The sequence below is a fragment of the Leguminivora glycinivorella genome, chromosome 7 (genome assembly GCF_023078275.1).
Source record: "Leguminivora glycinivorella isolate SPB_JAAS2020 chromosome 7, LegGlyc_1.1, whole genome shotgun sequence".
Taxonomy (NCBI): Eukaryota; Metazoa; Arthropoda; class Insecta; order Lepidoptera; family Tortricidae; genus Leguminivora; species Leguminivora glycinivorella.
Window position 1 is genome coordinate 21,048,873 of NC_062977.1, and position 23,852 is coordinate 21,072,724.

The 23,852-nt window shown below is 38.2% G+C and overlaps 2 protein-coding genes across 6 annotated transcripts in view; both read left to right on the top strand.

The window, feature by feature from the left end:
• Nucleotides 1-23,852, top strand: part of LOC125228337 (E3 ubiquitin-protein ligase HECW2) — a 166,041-nt gene that overhangs the window by 86,964 nt on the left and 55,225 nt on the right. The window lies entirely within an intron of this gene.
• On the top strand, nt 11,183-17,639 carry LOC125228340. The gene is made up of 3 exons (XM_048132874.1): nt 11,183-12,303; nt 12,386-12,627; nt 12,859-17,639. Exons 1-3 carry the CDS (start codon nt 12,274-12,276, stop codon nt 12,950-12,952), a joined length of 366 nt encoding a protein of 121 aa, XP_047988831.1. The 5' UTR covers nt 11,183-12,273; the 3' UTR covers nt 12,953-17,639.

The window sequence follows — 23,852 nt, forward strand, 5'->3', positions numbered from 1 at the left end:
ATTTTATGTGATTGTCCAGCATGTACCTACTCTAGTATATGCTCATTGTGTATGTACATTCACTGATTACATTATAATTTGAAAAGAGAAATTTCGCACTCTTGACGTAGATGTGAATACAATTTAATGAGTTTTTTATTGTTCTCAGACACTTAATTTATAATAAAGTAACATACTTACCTAGTTACCTACCAACATAATTAAAATTAAATTAATTCAATGATGTACTTGTATTATAATTATAAACTTGTAAATGCAATTTTCATAATTTCCTGCAAAAAATGGACAAGTATCCAGGTACAAAAATTATAACTAGACCTTACCAACTTTGCAGGCCTACCTAATGAAATTATTAGTTGTAATGTAAATGTAGGTAATAAATACAATGGCTTGTATTATAATTATAAAAAACAATTTTCATAATTTCCTCTCCTGGTACTTATAACCCAATTACCTAATAATTATTATGTAATGTAAATGTAGGTAATAAATACTAGCAAAACAATTTTCTCACCTGGGCCCTTGACATTTTCGGATGACATTATTATTTATGACCTTTATTATATTTTATGCCTTGAGGATATTTACGAGAGTGCTTTGGTTCGACGTTCATCGTATCGTATAAAGACATCTAAGAGCGTTTCGTAGAATTAGTATTTTGAAATATCATTTTTAAAGCTATTTTTTTAAGTTTAGCAGTTTTGTTGTAGAATTAATTTATGATCTTTTGACATATACTAGTCTTTTATTGCTAAGTTAAACGATGAGATCAGACAAAGTGAGGACTCAGATTTAAAGTCTGTTTTTTGGTCTTGGATTGTGTCCGCCTGTCAATCACTTTAAACGTTTGAGTGAGTCATACAAAGTAACATATAGAACGAAGACTTCCGTAGTTTGCAGTTTCATGCAAGCGAAAATAACAGTTCTTATACCTACATTGTAAACTGTATGTTTCGATGCAATCATGTTTGCATCATGTCTGTTTTTAACCGACTTCAAAAAAGGAGGAGGTTCTCAATTCGACTGAATGTTTTTTTTAAAGGTTTGACTAGATAGATGACACGGCTGGTCGAATCTGAGTTTTTATATTACGATAGCATCTAAATAACAAATCATAACCCTTTTTGCAAAAACTAGGTTTTATAGTCCTTTATAGGCCTCTAATAGCCAAGAACGTCGTCATTGGCCAGATGACGATTCATTGTCATTTTAATTTGTTTGCATTATCATATCCTTAGTCTTTCGAATGCCCCCAACCTGACCTATCACAATCACTTTATGGTTGTACCTACCGATGAATCGCCATATTTACTTTCTTAGATTTTTCTATGTTTCTATACCCGAACTATAATATGGTGATTTAATGATAGTGCTCTTATTTCTAATAAAATATCTTGGATTTCTGTCTTAGATAGATAAAAATTTATTGAACATTTTTTTTAAATAACCTGTCCCACTGCTGGGCAAAGGCCTCCCCCCTAGATTTCCAATCTTCCCGATTAAGTGCAGCATCCGTCCAGTTGTTCAGAAAGGAGTCTAGGTCATCCCGTCTGTCCGTTTCTGTCTCTCTTTCCGGGCCGACCCCTCGGGCGTTTGCGTTTTGGCACCCACTCCGTAGCTAACTTAGCCCACCGCTGGGGATGTATACCCCGTACATGGTCTGCCCAGTTCCACTTCAACCTGGCGGTTTTGACCCCAACGTCAACAATGCCTGTCTTGGCGCGTAACGTAAGTGTTTCGGACCCGCTCAATCCTTTTCACCCCAACTACCCCAAGCATGCATAAAAATATCATGACAAAAAAAATAAGAACTAGAATATAATTTAGGTCTACAGAACTAATTACTAGCTACTATTTGACAATTTAGATTTTTTTATCACGACACAATTGCGAAAAGGCGCCGACTCAGCATGTGCTGCTGCATTGCTGTCGCAAGTGCCACAGCGCTGGTATTCTGTCGGGTCCTAGCAGTGCGCGCACAGATCCGTGTCTTCACTTGTATTTTCCTATCTGCATTTGATACAATTATCGGCTTAGCGATGACCTGAGTCACGCGTCTGACATTCGCGTGATGGAAGGAAAATCTCGAGAGGCCGTAGAAAACCCGGCGAGCTATGGAAAGGTACGACAGCCTGAACTTATGAACTCTTAATACGCCGTTTCGCATTTTATTGGATTCTGTAATAAATTGCTATCCATACTATACTATACTATACATGGGAAAGTGTGTGTGTCTGTTTGTTTGTCCGTCGTTCAAGACAAAACGGAGCGATGTATTTGACGTGATTTTTTAGGCGGAGATAGTTGAAGGGATGGAGAGTGACATAGGCTACTTTTTGTCTCTTTCTAACCCCCACTTCCCTAGAATGGGGGGTTGAAGTTTGTATGAAGCATTCCGCAATTTTCGAATTTAACGCGAGTGAAGCCGCGGGCAAAAATTAGTAATTAATAAAACTGTAATCTTGGAATAATGTTTGATTACTGGTTGGACGGGAGTAGAAGGAAAGAAAGGATAGTAAAGTCTAACGCTATAGTCCGATGGTCCGATTAATCCAGCAAATCTCTATCCATCCAGATCCATGATGCGTTACAAGCAAGAGATCCATATGTCTGGCAATTCAATTTGACATCGGATATCTTGAATTTGCACCTGGACAAAAAAGGAGCAGAAAATCATTTATATGAGCTTAATTTTAAATTTTATAACATTGCTTCGAAAAACTTTAGACTATGCCAATGCCAAGTCGAAAGTTGAACCCTATATCAAAATGATTTACAGTGCCTAATGCCTATACCTACCTTTACCTATTTATACTAGCAGTTGTGTGCGAAGCTTACTATCGATGAGATAGTAGGTATTCTTAGTAGACGTATCTTTCAGTTATATCTTAGAAACTGAACAGGAAAACATTCTGTACCTACCGTCGTTCTTGCCGCTAGTATTATGTACAGCTCCTTCACACGGTCCTACGAAAAATTGTAGATTATGGTACTCGTACCAACAACAATGTAACAAAATGAGTTCTTCAACAATTGCAGCTAGGGGCAAGGTCTACAAAATACATAACACAATTATGCAAGTGTGCAATAATCACAAATAATGAGGCATAGGTTATCCTTGTTATCTGGCAGAGTAATTTGAAGTTAAAACAAAGTTTGTCTTTGATTCATGGAAGAACTATATCTACTCGCATAATATTTCAGATGTTTCTTTATATGTTCGGTGCCAAAATTTTAACTTTTTTTTTAATACTACGTCGGTGGCAAACAAGCGTACGGCCCGCCTGATGGAAAGCGGTCACCGTAACCTATGGATGCCTGCAACTCAAAGAGTGTCACATGCGCGTTGCCACCCCATTAGAAACTTGTACATTCCCTTTTGCTGTGTTAAATACACAGTAAAAAGGAGTGCACAAGTTCCAAGGAGGGTTCGGGTTGCCGACGACTCAAAGGACAATAGACGGAATAAGTCAGTTCCGTAAGTCCTCCCGTCATCAGCATACCGCACCCTCGTTGAACTTTGGCAGCCTTACTCACCGGCAGGAACACAACGTCTATGAGTAGGGTCTAGTGCTATTTGGCTGCGGTCTTCGTAAGGCGGAGGTACTACCCCAGTTGGGCTCTGCTCTAGATTCGAGCGAGATGATATCCGCTGTGCTGTGCCCTACCACACAAAGCGGAATATCATTCGCTATGCCCTACCCCACTACCCCCTACAACTTTCTATGAAATGTAAAAATAAAGGTTTCAGACGGTTAACATGGTGGTACTTTATCGCACTAGTGCGAGAAGTGGTTCATGGTGTGCATAACTGCATATGTATGTACATAATTGATAAAATAATATAAGCAGATGAGTTTTATTATAATTAATTAATTATCATATAATTGTCATGTCATAAGCTAAGCTATGTTAGTATCCTGTAAGTTACTGAGTTATCACACATCTTAATGCCTCATATCCGGTAATTCACATTTCGCATTGACCTTTTTCTAACCTCCGTTACGTGTGCTATGATTTAACCGAAATAAATGGACGTAGTTAGCTAATAAAGCGGTAAATTACCATTAAATTACTTTACCATTACCTTCAATATTTATTACATTCAAACAATGAGATAACATGTGATTTATGATCTTGATAAATTAATTAGGCGGTATAGCACAACTTGTGTTCTCTCGCGCGAGTCCATATTAGGTATTTGAAGTCGCGCTAGATGTCAATATGTCAATATTGACACGCGAGAATGCGAGCGTACTAGACCGCCTTTTTCAAATGGGCTAGTTTAAATCAATAAATCATACCCAACTTTTCAGAAACTTCAGGCTTGTCTTATTATTGCAAAGACCTAGGCCTTGCTTAGATGACAATCATTGATAGATGACGCTATTTGAAACTTCAACAATGTAAGGAAAATGTCATGCGATTTTGCAGCATCTTCCTGTCATCCCGTGATGGCATTTGATGTAAGGTTGTTACCTTGCCTACTAGGCTTCCATCAGGAAGACTTTGTACTAAAACGACATTGTAGACAAAAATGTTAAAGTTCAGAGCCAGATGGTAAAAGATGATATCCTGTCGCCTTGTCTCTCAACGTCCTGAATACTGTCCCAATATTTACCAACAACACAAGCCTAAAATATAATCTCATATTGTTTCAAGTGACTACTCAACCATACTTAAACAATATCGTACGACACACTCAAGAGCTTTTTATACCTCGCACTTGATTATTAATAGTTCCACGGCTTAACAAGAGACTTGTGTCAAGAATGTCAAAAACGTTTCGGTCCAGTGGCGCGGCGTTAAGTGAGTGTCAAGTTGACGCGGCTGAAATAGATGACAGCGGGGCCGTGTTCTCATGTCGTTGCATGTACTGACACAAATAAAAAGGTAAATATTAAATATACCATTGAAGACATGTTGAAGCGAGTAAGTAGATGCAGAAATCTTGAGGGCTGGAAATGCTGACTGTGCGCTGTTGCTCAGACATTTTCTGTATTTTCTAAACATAACATTTTTGGGAACACGTACTTTTGGGCAGTGTTAAAAAAATTGTTAATTTTTCTATGACACTCTCCAATCTTTTCGGATAGTTTTTCTAACTTACTTTTTACACTTTCCTTAATTTCGACATTTATGCGCCACAATTGTACAATGACATGGAAATTTCGATAATCAGCAGCGCATTCCTGTTGTCTTTGGTGAAATTAAACTTATAACTACATACATCGGAGATGGCCAACAACTCTAACAAGCCATGTACAGCAAGAATGCAATTGATTGTACTTGACACAATCGAATTAAGTTAGAAACACAATTCTAAGCCCACTTAATCCAAACGGCAATGACTGAAGGGTTTCGCAAGAAGCTAAGTGAAGCAATTGATGATGAGGGCGGTACACCACCGACCACTTAAATACCACTATAACCTGACCTTTGTTTACAAGAAGCCAGTACTGCCAACAATTCAGGTCTACTATAGCTCTGTGTCATGCTATATAACACTAAATGCGCGCGTTATACAAATCTAACCTTAAATATCACAAAAATACGAACCAAGGCAGGCGTCTTGTTACACGTCTACAAACTGCGTTCATTCTCTTTTACTTCCAGGTGACATTATATAATAACGGAAAAAAATTCGGGCGAATTTCCAATATGACTTAAAACTTCAGAAGTCTTTTGGAAACTCTCTTACGTTAGATGTCGCTAGGGTCCATTAGACGCTGACTGGTAACTCAGGTGGCTAATCTTAGCGCAGGCCATGAAATCTCGCCCAAAACAGTATTTTCATCTTTTAAATTTCCATTACCGGCAGATTCCCTGGGTTCAATTTATACTAGTAACCAAACAAGAGTTGAGATTAGGTCTGCCCTTGCGCACGCCATGCGGGCATTTGCATACAATCGTCGATCGAGATTAATTCACTCTTAACCCATTTGCTGGCACGGTGTAATTGATTAAGCGAATCATTTATAGTTAATTGTTGCCGTAATGAGTTTTCTTTTTTTGTTGGTTTAAATTTAAAAATGTGTCGCCATCTAGTTCAAAAAAGAATAGTACCTACATCGAGCGAAAGAATTCTCATAACAACACAACTACTCCACACGAGATGACGATAATTGTCTTAACAGTAAACTGCACACGAGATGGCGCGCGAAGAAAAACGCATGAAAACTCGAAAATTCGCGTTTTCCGGGACCTAAGGATAAGTTAGACGATTTTTCACCCCAAAAACCCCCACATAACAAATTTTGCGAAATTTAGACGAGATCGTCAGTGTAAATAAATAAATATATAAATAAATAAATATACAAGAATTGCTCGTTTAAAAGTATAAGATAAGATATATTGACGATAATTGAAACGTGTTAAGTTACGTTTCAATTTACAAGTTAAACGCAAAGGTTTTGGTTGAAACTTTGTGCTCAACGAAGAAATAAAATTAATTATAAAAAACTCCCTCGCTATCATGTTTGACCAAGAAATATATACAGGACAATTAATTTTCCTTTTTGTTTAAAATATGAATATATCATTATATCTCGCGTAATAAATTAAAATATGTACATCCAAACGTGTCAAGCATTGCACCGCTTTTGGTTAACGTGAGCACTGAGGAAAAACATTAATGTCTGACAAACATAGTTTAATTGTTTTATTTTTTTGAATAATTATCGCAGTTACCGAAGACAATATTATGTTCTCTTGTTTTTTTAACAAAACACCAGATTTATCCAATTTTACATCCAAGTTTCGAAACAACGAATTCATTGCCCGTTGCCTTTAATTAACGAGACAGTTTTTGTAAACAATTGCGAGATAATTTAATGAACAAGTTGGTTTCTCTTTCTAGTGAAAAATGGGTTAACAGCTTTTAAAAAGATGCATCTTTCCTTGTCAAACTCTTTGTTTTGTTAAACAAAAATAATGGTTACAAAAGAGATGACTGCTACTTAACTTTATACAAACTTTTGGTCGATCTAACGTGGTATTAAATATTTTTTTTAGTTAGGTACTTATTCTTATAATTGCACAGTACAAAATATACCTACAGTGACATTTTCTAGCATGCTAAGCAAGCAACCTTAGAATAAGTACGAGTAGGATGACTAAATTCTGTGTACAAAGTATGCAGCCTGAGACCCTGTAAAGTCTCCCGTGGAGTATTTGTCTGTCAATCTCTCTTGTCTCTATCCGTCATTTTAAAATGTATGCTAGAGTCTGTACGAAATATTTAGGACCCCCTATATTCTTGGACTATCTGATCAGACTCCAAAAGAGACAAAAAATTTCATCAAAAGTTTGCTATACGTTTAGGTTTTATGAAGTTGTGTTTTTATATAGATTACTCCCTCCATATTATTTTGAGTGTGCTGTCCACACAAAGGTGCACCGCGTTGGCCGCTATTTCGATGCCCCGCGCCGGCGCAGCTATTCCCGTCGGTTCGACGCTCGGACAAACAAACAGACATAATTTTATCGCAAGGATTATTGAACGGCGGGAGGTGCGCCAAATGTGGTGTTCTATGCCTGAAGGATTTTAATGTTTTGTATTTTTCTTCATCAGTCGTTCCCTCAATCGTGACATCATGTCATTCTGTTGAAGGCGCCTCCATAGGCGTCTGTCCCTCGCCAAGCGCATGGCTTCGTGCAGTGTTAATTGCATGATGGGTGCAGTAATTTGAACACACCATCTAGTAGGGGGAGGGACCTGATGGGCCACTTTAGCAGAGTTTGTGATGGATTCGTATGATGAGGGGTTAAGAATTTCTTCCAGAATTCCTTTCCAACCATTGGCTAGTTAGTTTTATTGGGCTTTTTCGCAAGTCGAAAAATGTTGTGCCTATTTGCGTGAAGGCATCCCGTGGGTCCTAGAAATCGACTGTGGGATATTGGTTCCGTTCGGCATGGCCGATCAGCGCAACCTATCCCTGAAATGTCACAATTTCGTTTAGTTTCAACCACACAATTGCTTGTTTGAGCTCTCAAATTTCGGTGCCACTCTAAATAGCACTAAAATTGAGCAATTAAATGTGCTCTGCCTAATCCTTTTGGGAACACTGGCATACCTAAGTTTATGTATGTATGTGTATATGTGAGCTTTCAGATGAAAACTTAAGGACCTTATTACATTTGAAACTTATTAGGACCCTTTAGGCAAAGAAAACCACAAATGCACTGCAGATTTCCCAGTTACTTTTATAAACTCTTATCTAACATCAACTTTGAACTAACTTGAACTTTATTTTTTAATGATTTTAGTATACTTTTGAATTGAACGTTATCTTTGGTATGAGTTTTGTAAAAGCAGCTGCGAAAAGCATTGATTGTTTGAAATGCTGAAAAGCTCAATCTGTCGGCACTTGGTGTAAGTTTGTTTGTATGTTCCGTGTAACGAATGAATCATTTGGATTTACGATTGTATGTTTTGTTGCAGGTATGATTGCTGAATGCTTCTCGACTGTGAGTAATTGTATGTTTTAAAACTGAGTGTTTAAAAAGGTAGGGCTGCCTTTTTACGAAAAACTTTACACTGCAAAACGTTTACGCTATCACCGAGGTAGACACTGGACATATGTAAGTTTGTATGGACGCAAACACTGCTTAAGAAAAAAATGGGGATTGTCGCTTTAATTTTTCAAAGATTTCTCAAAGCTAAATATTTTCAACATTCACTCTTGTTGAATGCACTCAGGAGTTTATAACAGAACTTCCGATAAAAATGGCACCACCTACGCGTTTTAAAAATATCTTCTGTCAACCCTTGGCATTTCAACTATAATTATATTGTACCTACGCAGTACGCAGTAATATGAAAGTCTGAGGTTCCCAAATTTAACTATCAAAGACTGCCAAATTCAAGACCCACATCTTGATTGTTAAGATTGAAAAGTGGCATAAAGTATTCCTTACGTTTAAATTCCATGGTACAACGTCGAGAGGAAACCGGACTTATTCCAATAGGAGGGTCAAATGGCAGTCGCTTTCGTAAAAAGTAAAAACCTTTGTTGATTCCTGGAATTTATTGCTAGGAGGGCCCTAAACTCCCATGCATGAGACAGGTTTAAAACCGTGATAACGCAAAGATGAAGACGTTTTAGGCTCCAGTTTCAGGGCACTAAAATTCGCACGCGAGCCAAAGTTTGGGATATGCTGTCCCAAGTAAATAAACAAGTGAACAAATTCAATCAACATTGTATGGTTTCTCCAATTTATTCGGCGATCACGTGCCGCGTGCCGAGGCCCACGGCCTCCTAGTCGCGTGAATTGTCGCAACACAACCCTTACAGGACAAACTGCGCCGGTTACAGGACGAAATGACTACTTTCCAGCAGAGCCAATCAAAGTTTTGCAAACAGGTTTTTAATTACCTGTGTTGTGCATTTTCTTCTATAGTGGTGAAATACGACAGCTAGATGTTGTGGTTTGTGTTTCGAGTGTGTGAGCTCGCGAAGTCGGCGGTTATCCATACAATATTGTGGGTAGTGGCACAAACGACCGCGTCGCCCTACCCGCGCTCCCGCTAACATTGTTACAACGCGACATCCGACATTGTGAACTAGACGCTGTGTAAGATATGACGTTCTTGTGACATATTATTTCGGAAAATAGAGAGAAATTTAAAATTCTGAAAATGTCATATTATAAATTTGGATGTTTTAAGATCATTAATGCAATAAAATGAAAATGACGATTTTGTAGATCCGACAGTGTTACTTGGGACCGTCGAAAGGACAAATTTACCGGAGTACGTCAGATTTTTTTGGAGGATTGATTGTACGTCAGATTTTAAGGAATGATTGTTTTATGGAAATGTCAGGATTGTTTACCGGTTTTGTTATATTATTAAGAGTATCATGCATACTTGGTATAACATAAAACAGACTTGGGTGCCAGCATGCCAGCGAGCGAGAAATTTAGTTTTTAATGTTATGACTACTTAATTGTGTTTTCTTAGTTTAGACCTTTAAAGCCTACCCACAGCCTCCCTGTCACGTGACAGTTTATTGCAACACTAGGACTTACAAAGGGCAAGCGAAAGGTCGAGTTCGTAGTTCGTACGTCATGGGATTATTTTCTCATTCTGGTAGCTATTGGCTTGAAAGCGCTGTAATCGTAATTGCTTACATACGAAAATGTTTACTAATTTTAACATTGATTCCTAAGAGGATTTTAAGATTGTATAGGACTTTTTTGGGTCGGTATTAGTTTCAATTTCCTTGTTAAATAAATGCGTGTGGCTAATCGGTATTTGCGAAAAATTAAGCACTTCCCATGGGTGTCGTAGAAGGCGACTGTGGGATATGGGTTAAATTGTGGCGTAGGCGAGAGGCTGGCAACCTGTCACTGCAATGTCTCAGTTTCGTTTTCTTTCAACCCCTTATTTGCCAAGAGTGGCACTGAAGCTTTAGTAGTTTCATGTGTTCTGCCTACCCCTTTATGGGATACAGGCGTGATTGTATGTATGTATGTATGTAAGCAAAGCTGAAAAACTGCGGCTTGTAGATTAGATAAACGTCTTTGAATTATCTACTATCCGAAAAGTGCACGTTTCTGGAAATTACTTTCTGTAGTTTCTATTTCACATTTTACTGGTACAGTCACCGGTATAAATAAGTGATAATTTCTATACCTTGTCACATTAACATCTTGTTTGAAATGTCATACGAAGTAGACAAATGATTAAAAGCGACAAGGTACAGAAATCATCACTTATTTATGCCGGTGACTGTACAGTTACAGTCACCTGAAATAATATGTTGCTCAATAAAGGCAGCAAAAAAATCTTCGCTGGTCTCAGGTCTTCGTATTGATGGTGAAATAATAAGCGGACTGTAGTTTGGTGCTGGTTTTAATCCAAATTGTGAAAAGACAAAGAAAAGTGGTACAGTGAATGTCGTTGGAGGCGGAATAACCGTAAGTTTTTAAAAAGCTCTAAAAGCTGTCAAATTTGAACTTATCACATTGCCATTTGTAAATTTAGATTTAACTAGAGATTTGAAATATTATTATAATTATACAATTCAATGAATATTTTATTTAAAAAATAGTCAAGTAGTATGTGAATGAATTAAAACATTACCAATAACATGAAATTAAAAATTGAATAAATTAATACTGAAGATTTATAAAATGCATAATGTCGACTCGAACAATACTGAATATTTTAGTCAAAGAATATACAAATTGAAATGTCAACAGATACATGATTATTAATTAAAATTAAATTGAATTATTATTATTAAATTGATAAAAATTGGAAAAATTGATTTTAATTATAGAAAATAAATGCCTTAACCTAAACGAAGAAAGGATCGAAAACCAGGGTGGTTTTCGAACGTTTCGTAACATGCTCCCGGCCTCAAGGGTGAGCAATTTGATTGTTGACAGGCAGAGGGCAGATGTTGTTGAAAGCCCTGCGGATGACTCCTTTCTTTGTTTTTATATCCGCCACCCGTGCGATGCCATCACTGCCAGGAATAACTCGGACGACTCGACCAAGTTGCCAGAGAAGGGGAGGCAGAGTTCTGTCTTTGACAACAACCAGAGCACCTTCCTGAAGCTCTCCCGTGGATTCGTGCCATTTTGTCTTCTGTTGAAGCCAAAGGACATACTCAGTGGAGAAGCGATGCCAAAACTGCTGCTTGAGTAGCTCGACGCGTTTCCAGCGCTGGAGCGATGAAATCTTGGTTGCCGTGATCTGTGGATGCGGTACGAACTGTGTGGATCGCCCTATTAGGAAGTGGGAAGGAGTTAAGGGACAAAGGTCATTTGGGTCATCTGACATTGGAGTCAGTGGCCTTGAATTTAAAATTGCCTCAATTTGGATTAAAAGTGTAGACATTTCCTCATACGTCATGTGTGTCTGGTCAAGCACACGACGGAGATGATGCTTAACAGATTTTATGGCAGATTCCCATAACCCGCCGAAATGTGCTGCATAAGCCGGTATGAATGAAAATTTAATACCTTCACCGACATCTGATGACGACGATGCATTAAGAACCTTTGTGAATTCATTACAAGCACCTTGAAAATTTGTGCCATTATCGGAAAATATTGTCTGCGGCTTACCACGCCGAGCAATAAACCTGCGCAAGGCTGCAATGTACGCTTCCGTTGTCATATCGGAAACAAGTTCGAGATGCACCGCTTTGGTTGCAAGGCACACAAATGCACAAATATACGCCTTTACAAGCACACTACCTCTGCCTTTCCGGTTGGATATCATGACCGGACCAGCATAGTCGACACCGGTCTCAAGGAATGGATATTCTAATTCAACACGCTCTCTCGGTAAGTTACCCATGATGGGTTGTATGGTTTTTCCATTGAAACGGGTACATTTGACGCACTTATAAACTGTACTTTTCGCCAGGTCCCTGCCACGAATAGCCCAATACTTATGCCTGACGGTAGCAAGGAGCAGCTGAGGCCCTGCATGCAAAAATGTGAGATGAAAAAACCTGAATATCAGCCTGCAAAGATGATGCTTGGAACTGAGCAACACTGGATGCTTAAGGTTGTAATCATAACTAGAGTTGCTCAGTCTTCCCCCCACACGAATGAGCTTGTCATCACCGAGAAACGGAGACAGAGATCGCAGATTGCACTTTCGAGGTAATTGTTTCTTTGAATCTAATAACTCAATCTCGTTAGGAAATGAGTCTTCTTGAGCCCTACGCAAAAGAAAGTTAGAAGAGTTTTCCAGCTCTTTATATGTCAAAAAACCAGGCTGTTTGCTTTCTTTGCTGCGACTATTATGAATAAACCTAAAAACATACGCCATGACACGCTTGAGTTTTGTGTAACTGGATGAGTTTTTTATTAATGTACTAAATATGTTTTCAGGCGGCTGATTGACAACAAGAGAACGCTCTACCATCTCGGGGAGATCCCCGTCGGATCTCTTATTTGGATTGCTTGGCCACTGCGTCTGATCTGACTGAATAAATTGTGGACCCGACCACCACAGAGAAGTTTGGCCTAACTGATCAGCGCTGAGACCACGAGAAACTAAGTCTGCTGGATTCTCCTTCGACGGCACATAACGCCACTGACAGCCAGCTGTACGTTCCTGAATCTCGCTTACCCTGTGACGCACGAACGTCTTTAGATTCAGAGGATTTGCAGCAATCCACCCTAATGCAATTGTGGAATCTGACCAAAACACGCAGTGATCTATGGCTAAGGTGAGTGACGAAGACACCTTTGTATAAAGCTTCGCGCCAAGCAAAGCTCCACTCAACTCCAAACGCGGTATTGTAGTCTGAGGTTTAATCGGAGCTACTTTACTCTTGGATGCCAAGAGACGGACACTAACAGCCCCGTCATTGCCTACACTACGTACATAAACGCATGCACCATATGCTTTCTCACTGGCGTCTGTGAATACATGAAGTGAGACTTCGGTTGGATTCGGTAACTTAATACACCTCGGGATCAACAAATTGTTCAAGTATGGCAATGTATGTGCAAAATGGACCCACGCATCTTTAATTGATTGAGGAATTTCACCATCCCATGAACACTTGCTAATCCAGAGCTGCTGCATAATTATTTTCGCTTCTACTATACATGGAGCGACTAGGCCAAGTGGATCGAATACCTGTGAAATCGTCGATAAAATTGACCTTTTATTAATTTTACTCTGTGTATCGACGTTAATGGCAAATGTCAGGCTGTCTTGAAAACATGACCAATTTAAACCAAGAGTCTTGGATGACTCTTCATTGCTCAAATCTACAGTGTCTGAACCACTGACATCTTGATTAACTGCAAGTAAAATATCTTTATTATTGGAATGCCACTTACGCAAATTAAATCTTGCTGACTCTAACTCTTGTGTTACATTATGACATAACTGAATAGTTTCCTCAACCGTGTCTCTGCCTGATAAAAAATCATCAACATAAAAGTCGTGACAAATTGCATGCTTGACATTAATGTCATTTGAATCATACCCTAACTGAGTGAGACATCTGGTTGCAAGATAAGGTGCACTAGCTGTGCCATATGTCACTGTATTTAATGTGTATATTGCTATTGGCTGCGACGGATGCGACCGCCACAGTATCTTCTGCAGAGACCGCTGTGAATCCTGTATTAATATCTGTCGATACATTTTCTCGACATCAGCGGTCACTACATAGTTATGCTGACGAAAACGCATGAGTATTGACTGCAAATCGTCTTGTATAGTTGGCCCAACCCTTTGAATGTCGTTGAACGACTTGCCTGAGGTTGTGGGGGCTGAACCATTGAATACTACCCTCAATTTGGTTGTGGTGGAATCCCTAAGCACTCCATGGTGTGGCAGGAAACACGACACTCCGTGCTCACCACCCATGCATTTACTCATATGACCCAAACTTTCATATTCATCTAAAAAATCTACATAGAGGTCTTTCAAGGTTGGATTATGTTCTAAACGACGCTCTACTGACAGAAATGTAGCCAAGGCACGCTGATATGAGTCCCCCAGAACCTCAGGCGACTCCTTCAACGGCATGGAAACCATGAATCTACCGTCAGCATCACGTGTCGTAGTTTTTTGAAAGTGTTCCTCACAAGCGTTTTCTTCCGGCGTGAACTTGTGCTTAGGTGCAACTGAGTCTAACTCCCAAAATCTAGATATATCAACACCTGAATCGGAAGGCAGCTCGTGCGTGAACATGCACGTCTGTGGCACGTCCACTTTAGGATGAATAATTGCTCCACACACCAGCCATCCGAACTTAGAATCACGAAGAGTGGGCTGATTTGGACCTAACTCAATTTTTCTGACTCCAAGAACATCCCAGAATATCTCGGCACCTACTAAAATGTCAATGGAAGACGGCTCATTAAACTTTGGATCTGCTAATATAATCCCGGACGGGAATGGAATATCCTGAATATGAATATATCTATGCGGAATATGTGAAGTGATAACTGGAGCGACGGAACACTCGACGTCCATTTTGTAATTACCGTCATATGAATGAATTTGAATGGCACATTCCTGCGACGTACTGGAAGTCTGATTCATGATACCAGTAATCCCTGATTGGTTTGGATAAGTGCGCAACCTAAGTTTATTACACAAATCAGTCGTAACAAAATTTAGCGTACTACCGTTATCTAAGAACATACGTGCAGTCTGTAGCTCCCCCTTGCTGTCAACCACCTTTACTATAGCTGTGGATAACAACTTCCGCTTGAATTGAGGCCTAGAAACTGACGCTGACTGATCAGCAACTACTGCAATATTGTTTGGAGCATCAGACTTTTGAATTGCCCCCTGCATTGCCTCTGTGTGAATAAGTGTATGATGCTTTTTATTACAGTATTTACAATGTGACAACCGACACTGAGATTCTGTATGCCCGTGACACAAACAATTTAAACAGACTCTAAAGAATTTCGCCTTACTGAGCCGGGCATCTACCGGAAGCTTCCTAAATGAATAGCAACTGTATAAGTGGTGTTTATTTTTACACATGGGACACACATTCGAATACGGCCTAATACGATCATTGTCAAACGAAGCACTGGCAACAGCCATTTTAGGTTTAAAATGCGTATGTAACGATGATGATGATGATGTATCATTTTTATGCCTATTTGACTGAATCTCAGCAAGACTTTCTAAAAAGTCAGCTCTCTGCAACAAGAACGTCTTGAAAAATTCCAGAGTCGGAACCGTAGACTCCGCATTGCGACGCTCTTCCCACTCCCTTGCGGTAACAGAGTCTAATTTGGACGACATCATGTGAACAATTAAAGTGTCCCAATTATCGGTTGGCTGACCTAACGAATGAAGTGCGCGTAGGTTTTTTGTTGTGGCGTCTAAAATATTCCTAAGTGCCTGGCTCGACTCTTGACGTACGGGCTCGACATTGAATAATGCATTAACATGATTGGCTACTAACAACTTCTGATTATCATACCTCTCTGAAAGTAACTGCCATGCAATTGAATAATTGTCACACGTGAGATCCAAACTTTGAATAATAAGTGCAGCGCTGCCTTTCAGAGACGCGCGCAGGTAATGAAATTTATTTATTGTGTTGATAGACTCATTATTATGTATTAACGAGAGATACGTGTCCCGGAATGCTAACCAATCCTGATATCCACCTTCAAAACGAGGCAAATTAATCTTTGGCAAATTAATAAAATTAGAATTGTGCGCCTTGACAACTGTATTTGCAGAGCTTACCTCGAACTCATTTCCAACTGAAGCTCGTCTCGAATTCTTCTGAATCAGGACTTGCGCAGACGACATGCTCGAGTAGTAGGCGTCCTCGAAGACAGCTCGCTCTTCGCCAACGTCCTCGCCGCTTGTAGACGCAGACAACATCTCGATGTCCGTCTGTAATGCATCGTATTCATCGTATAGCGGTACTATTTTATCAAATCGCAGCTGCAATTCTGCAAGTTGTAACTCGCTCAGTTGCGGCTCCGCTGCTGCATTGGAGACGAACTTTTGAAAGGCTGTAATTTTACCTTTAATAGCGCCACGCTTGTAATTTAGCTTCTTTAAATCTTCAGACATTATGAACTAATAAAATGTTAAAAAATGAGCCTATAAATATTTGTACAAAATTATGACGTTAAATAAAAACTTTGCCCTTAAAAAATGTCCAGGCGCTAAAACTATTTGCAATGCACTTGTATTACGTAATCTTGTTTACGACTTATTCGCACTGCAGTTAGTTATCAAGATTGTTCTAAGAACGTGTTTGCCTATTGTTTTTGAAGTTTTTAATTGAAATTAGCGTAATAAAGTTATAAAATGATTGAATTATTGTTATTGTATTGTATAGGAATTATGTGAAAGTGATAGTTTGTATTAAAATCTTATGTATTACTGTGAACTGGGTCAAGAGGTTATACCTACTAAAATGAATACCTCTAGTGAATAATCCTATCGAAATGCCTACTGGCTTCTAATCCAAACTATGGCAATGAATTAACTTTCTGCACTGAATGGGAAAGCAATGAATTTGGTATTTGAATAGGTATGAATTTGGTACTGAATTATATACCTAATGAATATTGCAGCTACACAGAAAATGAAGAAAACAAAGGAATGTGGATAAAAAAAGAAAGGAATGGAACGATCTCACTTTGTTCGTTTTCCCTCCTGTGCTGGCTGCTGCTTGGTTTTGAATGCTGGCTCCCGCTGATCTCCACTGAGTACTCCTGGACTGGTCTAGTTGGCGCTGAATTGGCTGGATTCCGCGACTGACTGCTGGTCACGGATGGATGCCCACTGCAATGGGATGCTGCGTGTGCTCGTCGCGACTTTCACCCGTCCTGGATCCTGGCTGATGGGATGGGACTCGATGAGTGGAAGCCCTGGAACCTGCACGCAGCTGAATGCGCCCTGCGCCAACCTGGTCGACCCACGGCTTCGATGATGAAGACCCGTTGCATAGGTGGAGCCTGACTCGGTGCCACAGTCCTGTCCTCTCACAATCCAGAGGCTTCGTAAGGACCATGTAAAATCTTCGCTGGTCTCAGGTCTTCGTATTGATGGTGAAATAATAAGCGGACTGTAGTTTGGTGCTGGTTTTAATCCAAATTGTGAAAAGACAAAGAAAAGTGGTACAGTGAATGTCGTTGGAGGCGGAATAACCGTAAGTTTTTAAAAAGCTCTAAAAGCTGTCAAATTTGAACTTATCACATTGCCATTTGTAAATTTAGATTTAACTAGAGATTTGAAATATTATTATAATTATACAATTCAATGAATATTTTATTTAAAAAATAGTCAAGTAGTATGTGAATGAATTAAAACATTACCAATAACATGAAATTAAAAATTGAATAAATTAATACTGAAGATTTATAAAATGCATAATGTCGACTCGAACAATACTGAATATTTTAGTCAAAGAATATACAAATTGAAATGTCAACAGATACATGATTATTAATTAAAATTAAATTGAATTATTATTATTAAATTGATAAAAATTGGAAAAATTGATTTTAATTATAGAAAATAAATGCCTTAACCTAAACGAAGAAAGGATCGAAAACCAGGGTGGTTTTCGAACGTTTCGTAACAGATATGTATGATTCACACCGGAAAAGCTAAACTGCTAGTTTATGATGAACACTTTAGCAATTTCCTTAACAACTCACATATATCACACATCACAAAATCAACCTTAACTTAATACAAATTAAAGTTCATAGCAGGAGAATAAATTTAAACTTGCCATATTATGCTTCTATAAAGCAGTCTATACTCTCGTTTTGTAGCGTTGACAGACGACATCCTCTGAAATCCTAACGTTTGTTTTGTTAAAGCTTCGTGGAAGTGAATTTCAGTTGTAATCCCTGGAAATTATTGTGGACGGTAATAGAAACTCGCATCCGCTTCTTAACACTTTGTGTGTTATTGGATTCGGTTGACATCAATTGAAATAACCGTTTGCAACTTCTGACAAAACAAGAGAATAATAAGTAACGTAAAGAAAACGAACGGAAACTTTGTCACCTCCATCATACCTACATCATTTACCTTACAATTAATTGCGGATAAGCCCCTGGAACTCTCATCTCTGGTATAAAATCTCTATATTGTACTTTCAATACTGTGGTGCTTTGACATTAGCTTAGAGCTATGCAGCAACTTCTATTCTAACTAAGCACCTACCGGATAAATAAAAAATCTGATAAAATCGATTAAAAAATCTGTAGCTAACCGAATTCTTTGAACAAATTTTCTATAACACTAACCAAAATGTGTTATTATCGTAAACCAACGGTCGACGCAGACGCACCGCTCAACCGTCCAGTCACCCCGCATGACGCACGTCGCCATACGCATACAATACGCGCGCCGCACGCACGCTCCATACTCCGAGATCCTTGAGCTGAATCAAACATGTAAACAATGACATTATGATACAAATTTATCTGTTCGAGCGGAAAAGCTTACAAACTGGTGTAATTTCGTATGAGTAACTTTGTGTGGGCGAATGCGTTTACGAATAGTGCGATCCGATTAGGCTACAAATCGTATTCCCTTTTATGGTCATAGTTCGTCATAGTTTCTCTGTTTATGTTGCTTTTAAAAAGTATGGACCTAAATGGTGGACGTGACAATAGATTTTTCAAAATTTTTTGTCTGTTTAAAATGTGCCTGTCGGATAATGTTTTGAATTCATAAAAAGCAAAGTAGAGATATGTACTCGTTCAATACGGTAGTTCGAGTGCTCATCATTCACCCAGAACATGTTATCCTTACACAGAGTAATTAAACGATTGTCATTATAAGTGTCAATTTTCCTTTACATGTCAATTTGGAATTTACATATGTCAAGAATTCGATGACTTAGCTTATTTAGTTTAAACGAGAAAAAGGTACATTTACATAATAATTATTTATTTTAAACGAGAAAAAGGTACATTTACATAATAAAACTTAGTTGCTGTACCATATTTTTGCAAATAAAGAATTTATTTATTTATTTAAAAAGATACTATAACATTTAAAATTAAAGTATATTCATTAAGCTATGTCCTTCGAATTTATTATCTTATCATTATCAAAATCCACACTTCATACATCGGTGATACTAGGCTAACGAGCCATAATTGCTATGGTGTTGGTATTACCCTGCTAACCCGAATGTAGCCAGGGTTAGATAAACCTGCCGACCTCGGCCGGCCAGTGGATAAGTGCCCTATTACTGATAGTGTAACATATGCTTTAAAAGGACCTCAAAAATAGGCAGGTTGGAAATTGTTACCCACTTTAGTGTTAACAAGTACTTGTGAGAAAAAACTGCTTAGCTTATCTGAAGAGGATTTTATAATACTTAGGTACTTAAGCACTTAGAAAAAATAAAAACCTTCAAGTATTTGATTTATTACCACACTTGTTACCTAGATACCTACTTGACAATACTATTTTATTATGTGTATTATATTATGCGGAAAACGTCGACTTGTGGTTAGAATAAACTATAAAGGTATACAATATTGAAATGCGGTTATTTTTGTTACCATTTGTGGCATTTGTTAACATACTCGTATTAGTCGTATTATTCAACTGTCGTTAAAATTTTATATGTTTATAAAAATCTACAGTTTCACTATTTTTATTACTTCTTAGGAAATCTAAGCCTATCTCATTTGACATCTCAAAGATAAATTTGCCTTTTGGCATTAAGTCCGCCATTTGTACATGTTTCTTTAGTTGTGCAATAAAGTTTAAATAAATAAATAAATATCTTTGCTTGCGGAAATATGATGAAACATTGCATTCACTAACCATGAATAAATAAATTACCCGTGTGGTGACGGGTTAAGAATTTCACCACCCCCTTTCTTCCCGTGGGTGTCGTAGAAGGCGACTGTGAGATATGGGTTAAATTGTGGCGTAGGCGAGAGGCTGGCAACCTGTCACTGCAATGTCACAATTTCGTTTTCTGTCAACCCCTTATTTGCCAAGAGTGGCACTGAAACTTGAGTAGTTTCATGCGCTCTGCCTACCCCTTCATGGGATACAGGCGTGATTGTATGTATGTATGTATGAATAAATAAATGAATAAACTAACCCTGGATAGGTTTTGTTTTCTATTGAATACTACTTAATTCAGTGTTTATTTCTTACCGATAATAATAATATAACACAGGTTGTAAACCACAAAAGTACAGTTAGACAACTCAAAAGCGCATACCATGCTCTCGCAAACATCTTACATGTCACTAAATCTTCGAAAAAAAAACGCTTTGAATGGATTTCATCGCACATTTCCCACGGCAATGCCAAAATGCGTACCTTTTGTATATCGATTTGTTATAATCATCGCTAACTGTACTGTAGCTATCAAACCAGTATAATTTGGACGCCTAAGTCCGTACTCGAACGTATGTTGAAAATTGAAATTATTGAATAAAAATTTTATACAGTAGAAAAATCTTCTACAAGTTACTAAGAGAAAAACTTAAAGTTACTTAGGTCCTAGCCAAGATGTTTGTCCTACATCGACAATCAATAAAAAAAATATTGGGATGCAAACGGAATCTTCGAAAAGTCACACGAATTGTCCATAAAGATTTTCGGCGGTTGCATTTTGGTTTGTCAGTTGTCAGTTGTCACCCGCCATAAGGGGTATAAGAGTAAGAATAGCAGTATCTGCGCTCGCGCAGGTGCGTTCACTGCCAATAATGAGAGCATTTGGATCGCATGCGGTGTAATTATTGAGGAATCTGCCATTGTTGTACACAATCCTTACGCGCCTCTTATTCTTGGGGATGCTTTTTTCACATTTGTATCTTTATTTCGAATAAAGTTGAGAAGGACTACGGAGATTTTGTATTTCTTGGATTAATTTTGAACATGTACTATAAGCCGTTCATCGGACGCTACGGTATACACAATAGAAAGAAGACTCTCACGATATAATAGACGTCTAGTGTCGACAATCGTGTTAATCTTGTTTGGTTATACTTGTAATGTATAGGTATGGTGTGAATTGGCAGGTGGGCCAGAAAAGATCAAGACTTTGCCTTATGCTTGTCAATTGAAAAAATCTCGGTACTTGCATCATAAAAGCTAAAGTTCTCCGTTTATTCTTTATACTTCTGCTTGCAGTAATTTAAGCCAAAAGGTGTTTCAACTCGAGTCATTGAGAGTATTTAGACATTTATACATGAAAACATCCAAACAAGTGTACACCTACGACTACGACATGTTGTAGATAACTATACTGACACTAATCTCTCTATACGGTTTTAAACACATTCGAAGCCCCCGCTCCAATAATCGACAGGTGGTTCAAAAAACATTCAATTTGTAGCTCTCGTGTTCCCGGTAACCGAGGATAAGGGCTCATTTCCTCCAATTATCCGCTTTCTAAACGACGCTCTGTCATACAACAATACGTTTACGCGTCAAATCGCAGCTGTTATAATTTCATACTTTTTTCCATCCTTATAGGTCAGATTATGGATGCGTGTACCCTTTGCCGTGTAGCTAGTTTTTTTTTAATAACGGGACCAGGCGCTGGCCAGGTAGCGAGACTAGCGAGGTTCATTTTTCTCCTGTCTTGAAGCATATTTTAGAGCACTACTGATTTTATTCTCTGATAAGTAATTCTTTTAGACAGCTTTGAATTCGTTTAACGATTGATTTTTACTGTTTTTTCAAATCGTTAATATTCATTTGTAGAATAGATGTTTGTTTATAAGAAAAATACAAATTAGTAATACGCGTGGGTGACTAAGCGTCTCTGGGCCCTTTCTAACCATAATGGTCAGCAATAAAAGTAACGTTACCGACTTCAATAGGCACCCTTGCCTTTGTCCGCGGTGAAAGTGAAATTGCCGAGGATAGTACAATAAACGCGTAAGTGACACATGTACATAAGGTTCCTCTTTCAAACATATTCTATGTAATAGGAACTCTATCTCCATGAGTAACTTACGCGGTATAGCAGGTACTATTTCGGACGAAATGTCTTTATTGGTCCGGACAATGTGTCCTCTGTGTAGGTACTTGGGCAACCGATGTTTACCGTAAATAGGGCTACTTTTGAGAATAATGTAACATTATCTATTTTTTGGCTTGGTTGTCCCCAAAACTATGTTTTTTCTAAGAACAGTTCTGTAATAAAGTCATGGAAAAGGATAGTTGACTAGACTAATATTAAAGAGGTTGCCTATATTACATTTGTTTAATATGTAGTTTGACGAGTTAAAGAATATAGCCTGCAACCTCTTGTCGCTTTCAGCTTATTGTATATACATTTACAAATACCTACACATTTATTGCTATATCAATATGTCATTTTCATCCCAGTCAAAGATTTTATACAGCGGTCATACCATATTATTAGTATTACTATTTTATTCTCCTAAATTTTTGCATAGTGCATCACTGCACTTTTAGCTTGCAACACTCATTATACAACTGCACCCATTTGTTCCTTACAAGGAACACAATCTTAATCACCTCAATAATTTTATTAACATCATTTCAATTAACAGATTCAGATACCCTTTGTAAGCGACCGATACCATCGCCGTTAAAACTCTTAGGCATCTTATCGGCGATCTCCTTTTTATATCCTTTTAACTTTATTACGGACATTAAAACCACTTTTCATAAGACATAGTAGACTGCGGTTACCGTCCTGGCATTTTATTTGGAACAGGTAATTTTATTTTAAAATATAATGAAGAAATAGTTGAGCCTATTATTTTATATCTGGCTACATTGTTGCTTGCCAAGATGTACTTGAAGAATAGAGTACATGTCACTGTTAAAAGTGTCTTGTTGTTACAAACTTAACCAGACTAACTACATAATATGCTGTACCGTCTTGTGTATTGTCTTCAGTTACCGCAATAGTTACTCATCAAATATAACCATGTAAACCCGGTGTGCAAAATCTTGTGCATATTCCAAAATTTATTTTAAACTTTAATTGTGTTACAAAGGTTCTAAATACAAAAACAAAAAAAGAACCTCGACGTTTCGAGCCTACTTATCGCGTCAGATCTAGGTATTGTAAAAGCATTTATACGCAACATGATGTTATGTAAAGTTAATACATATAATATGTCAAGACTTCGACAAAATGTTGTCGACTGACTAACAATACTTTTACACACAATCGTCTCACCGCTTGTCAGCTTGGTTGGACAGTATCTTCGATTTGGTTTGATTGATTAAACTGGAGGGACAGGTGTTCAATTGTTCATATGCTAACCAGTAGGCCTAGCACATGATGGCCGCGAGAGTATGTCGCCGCGAGATAGACTACCCGTCCTTATGTCATTAATACAGTTAGAAGAAGACGTGTCATCTATCTCGCGGCCATCATGTGCTAGGC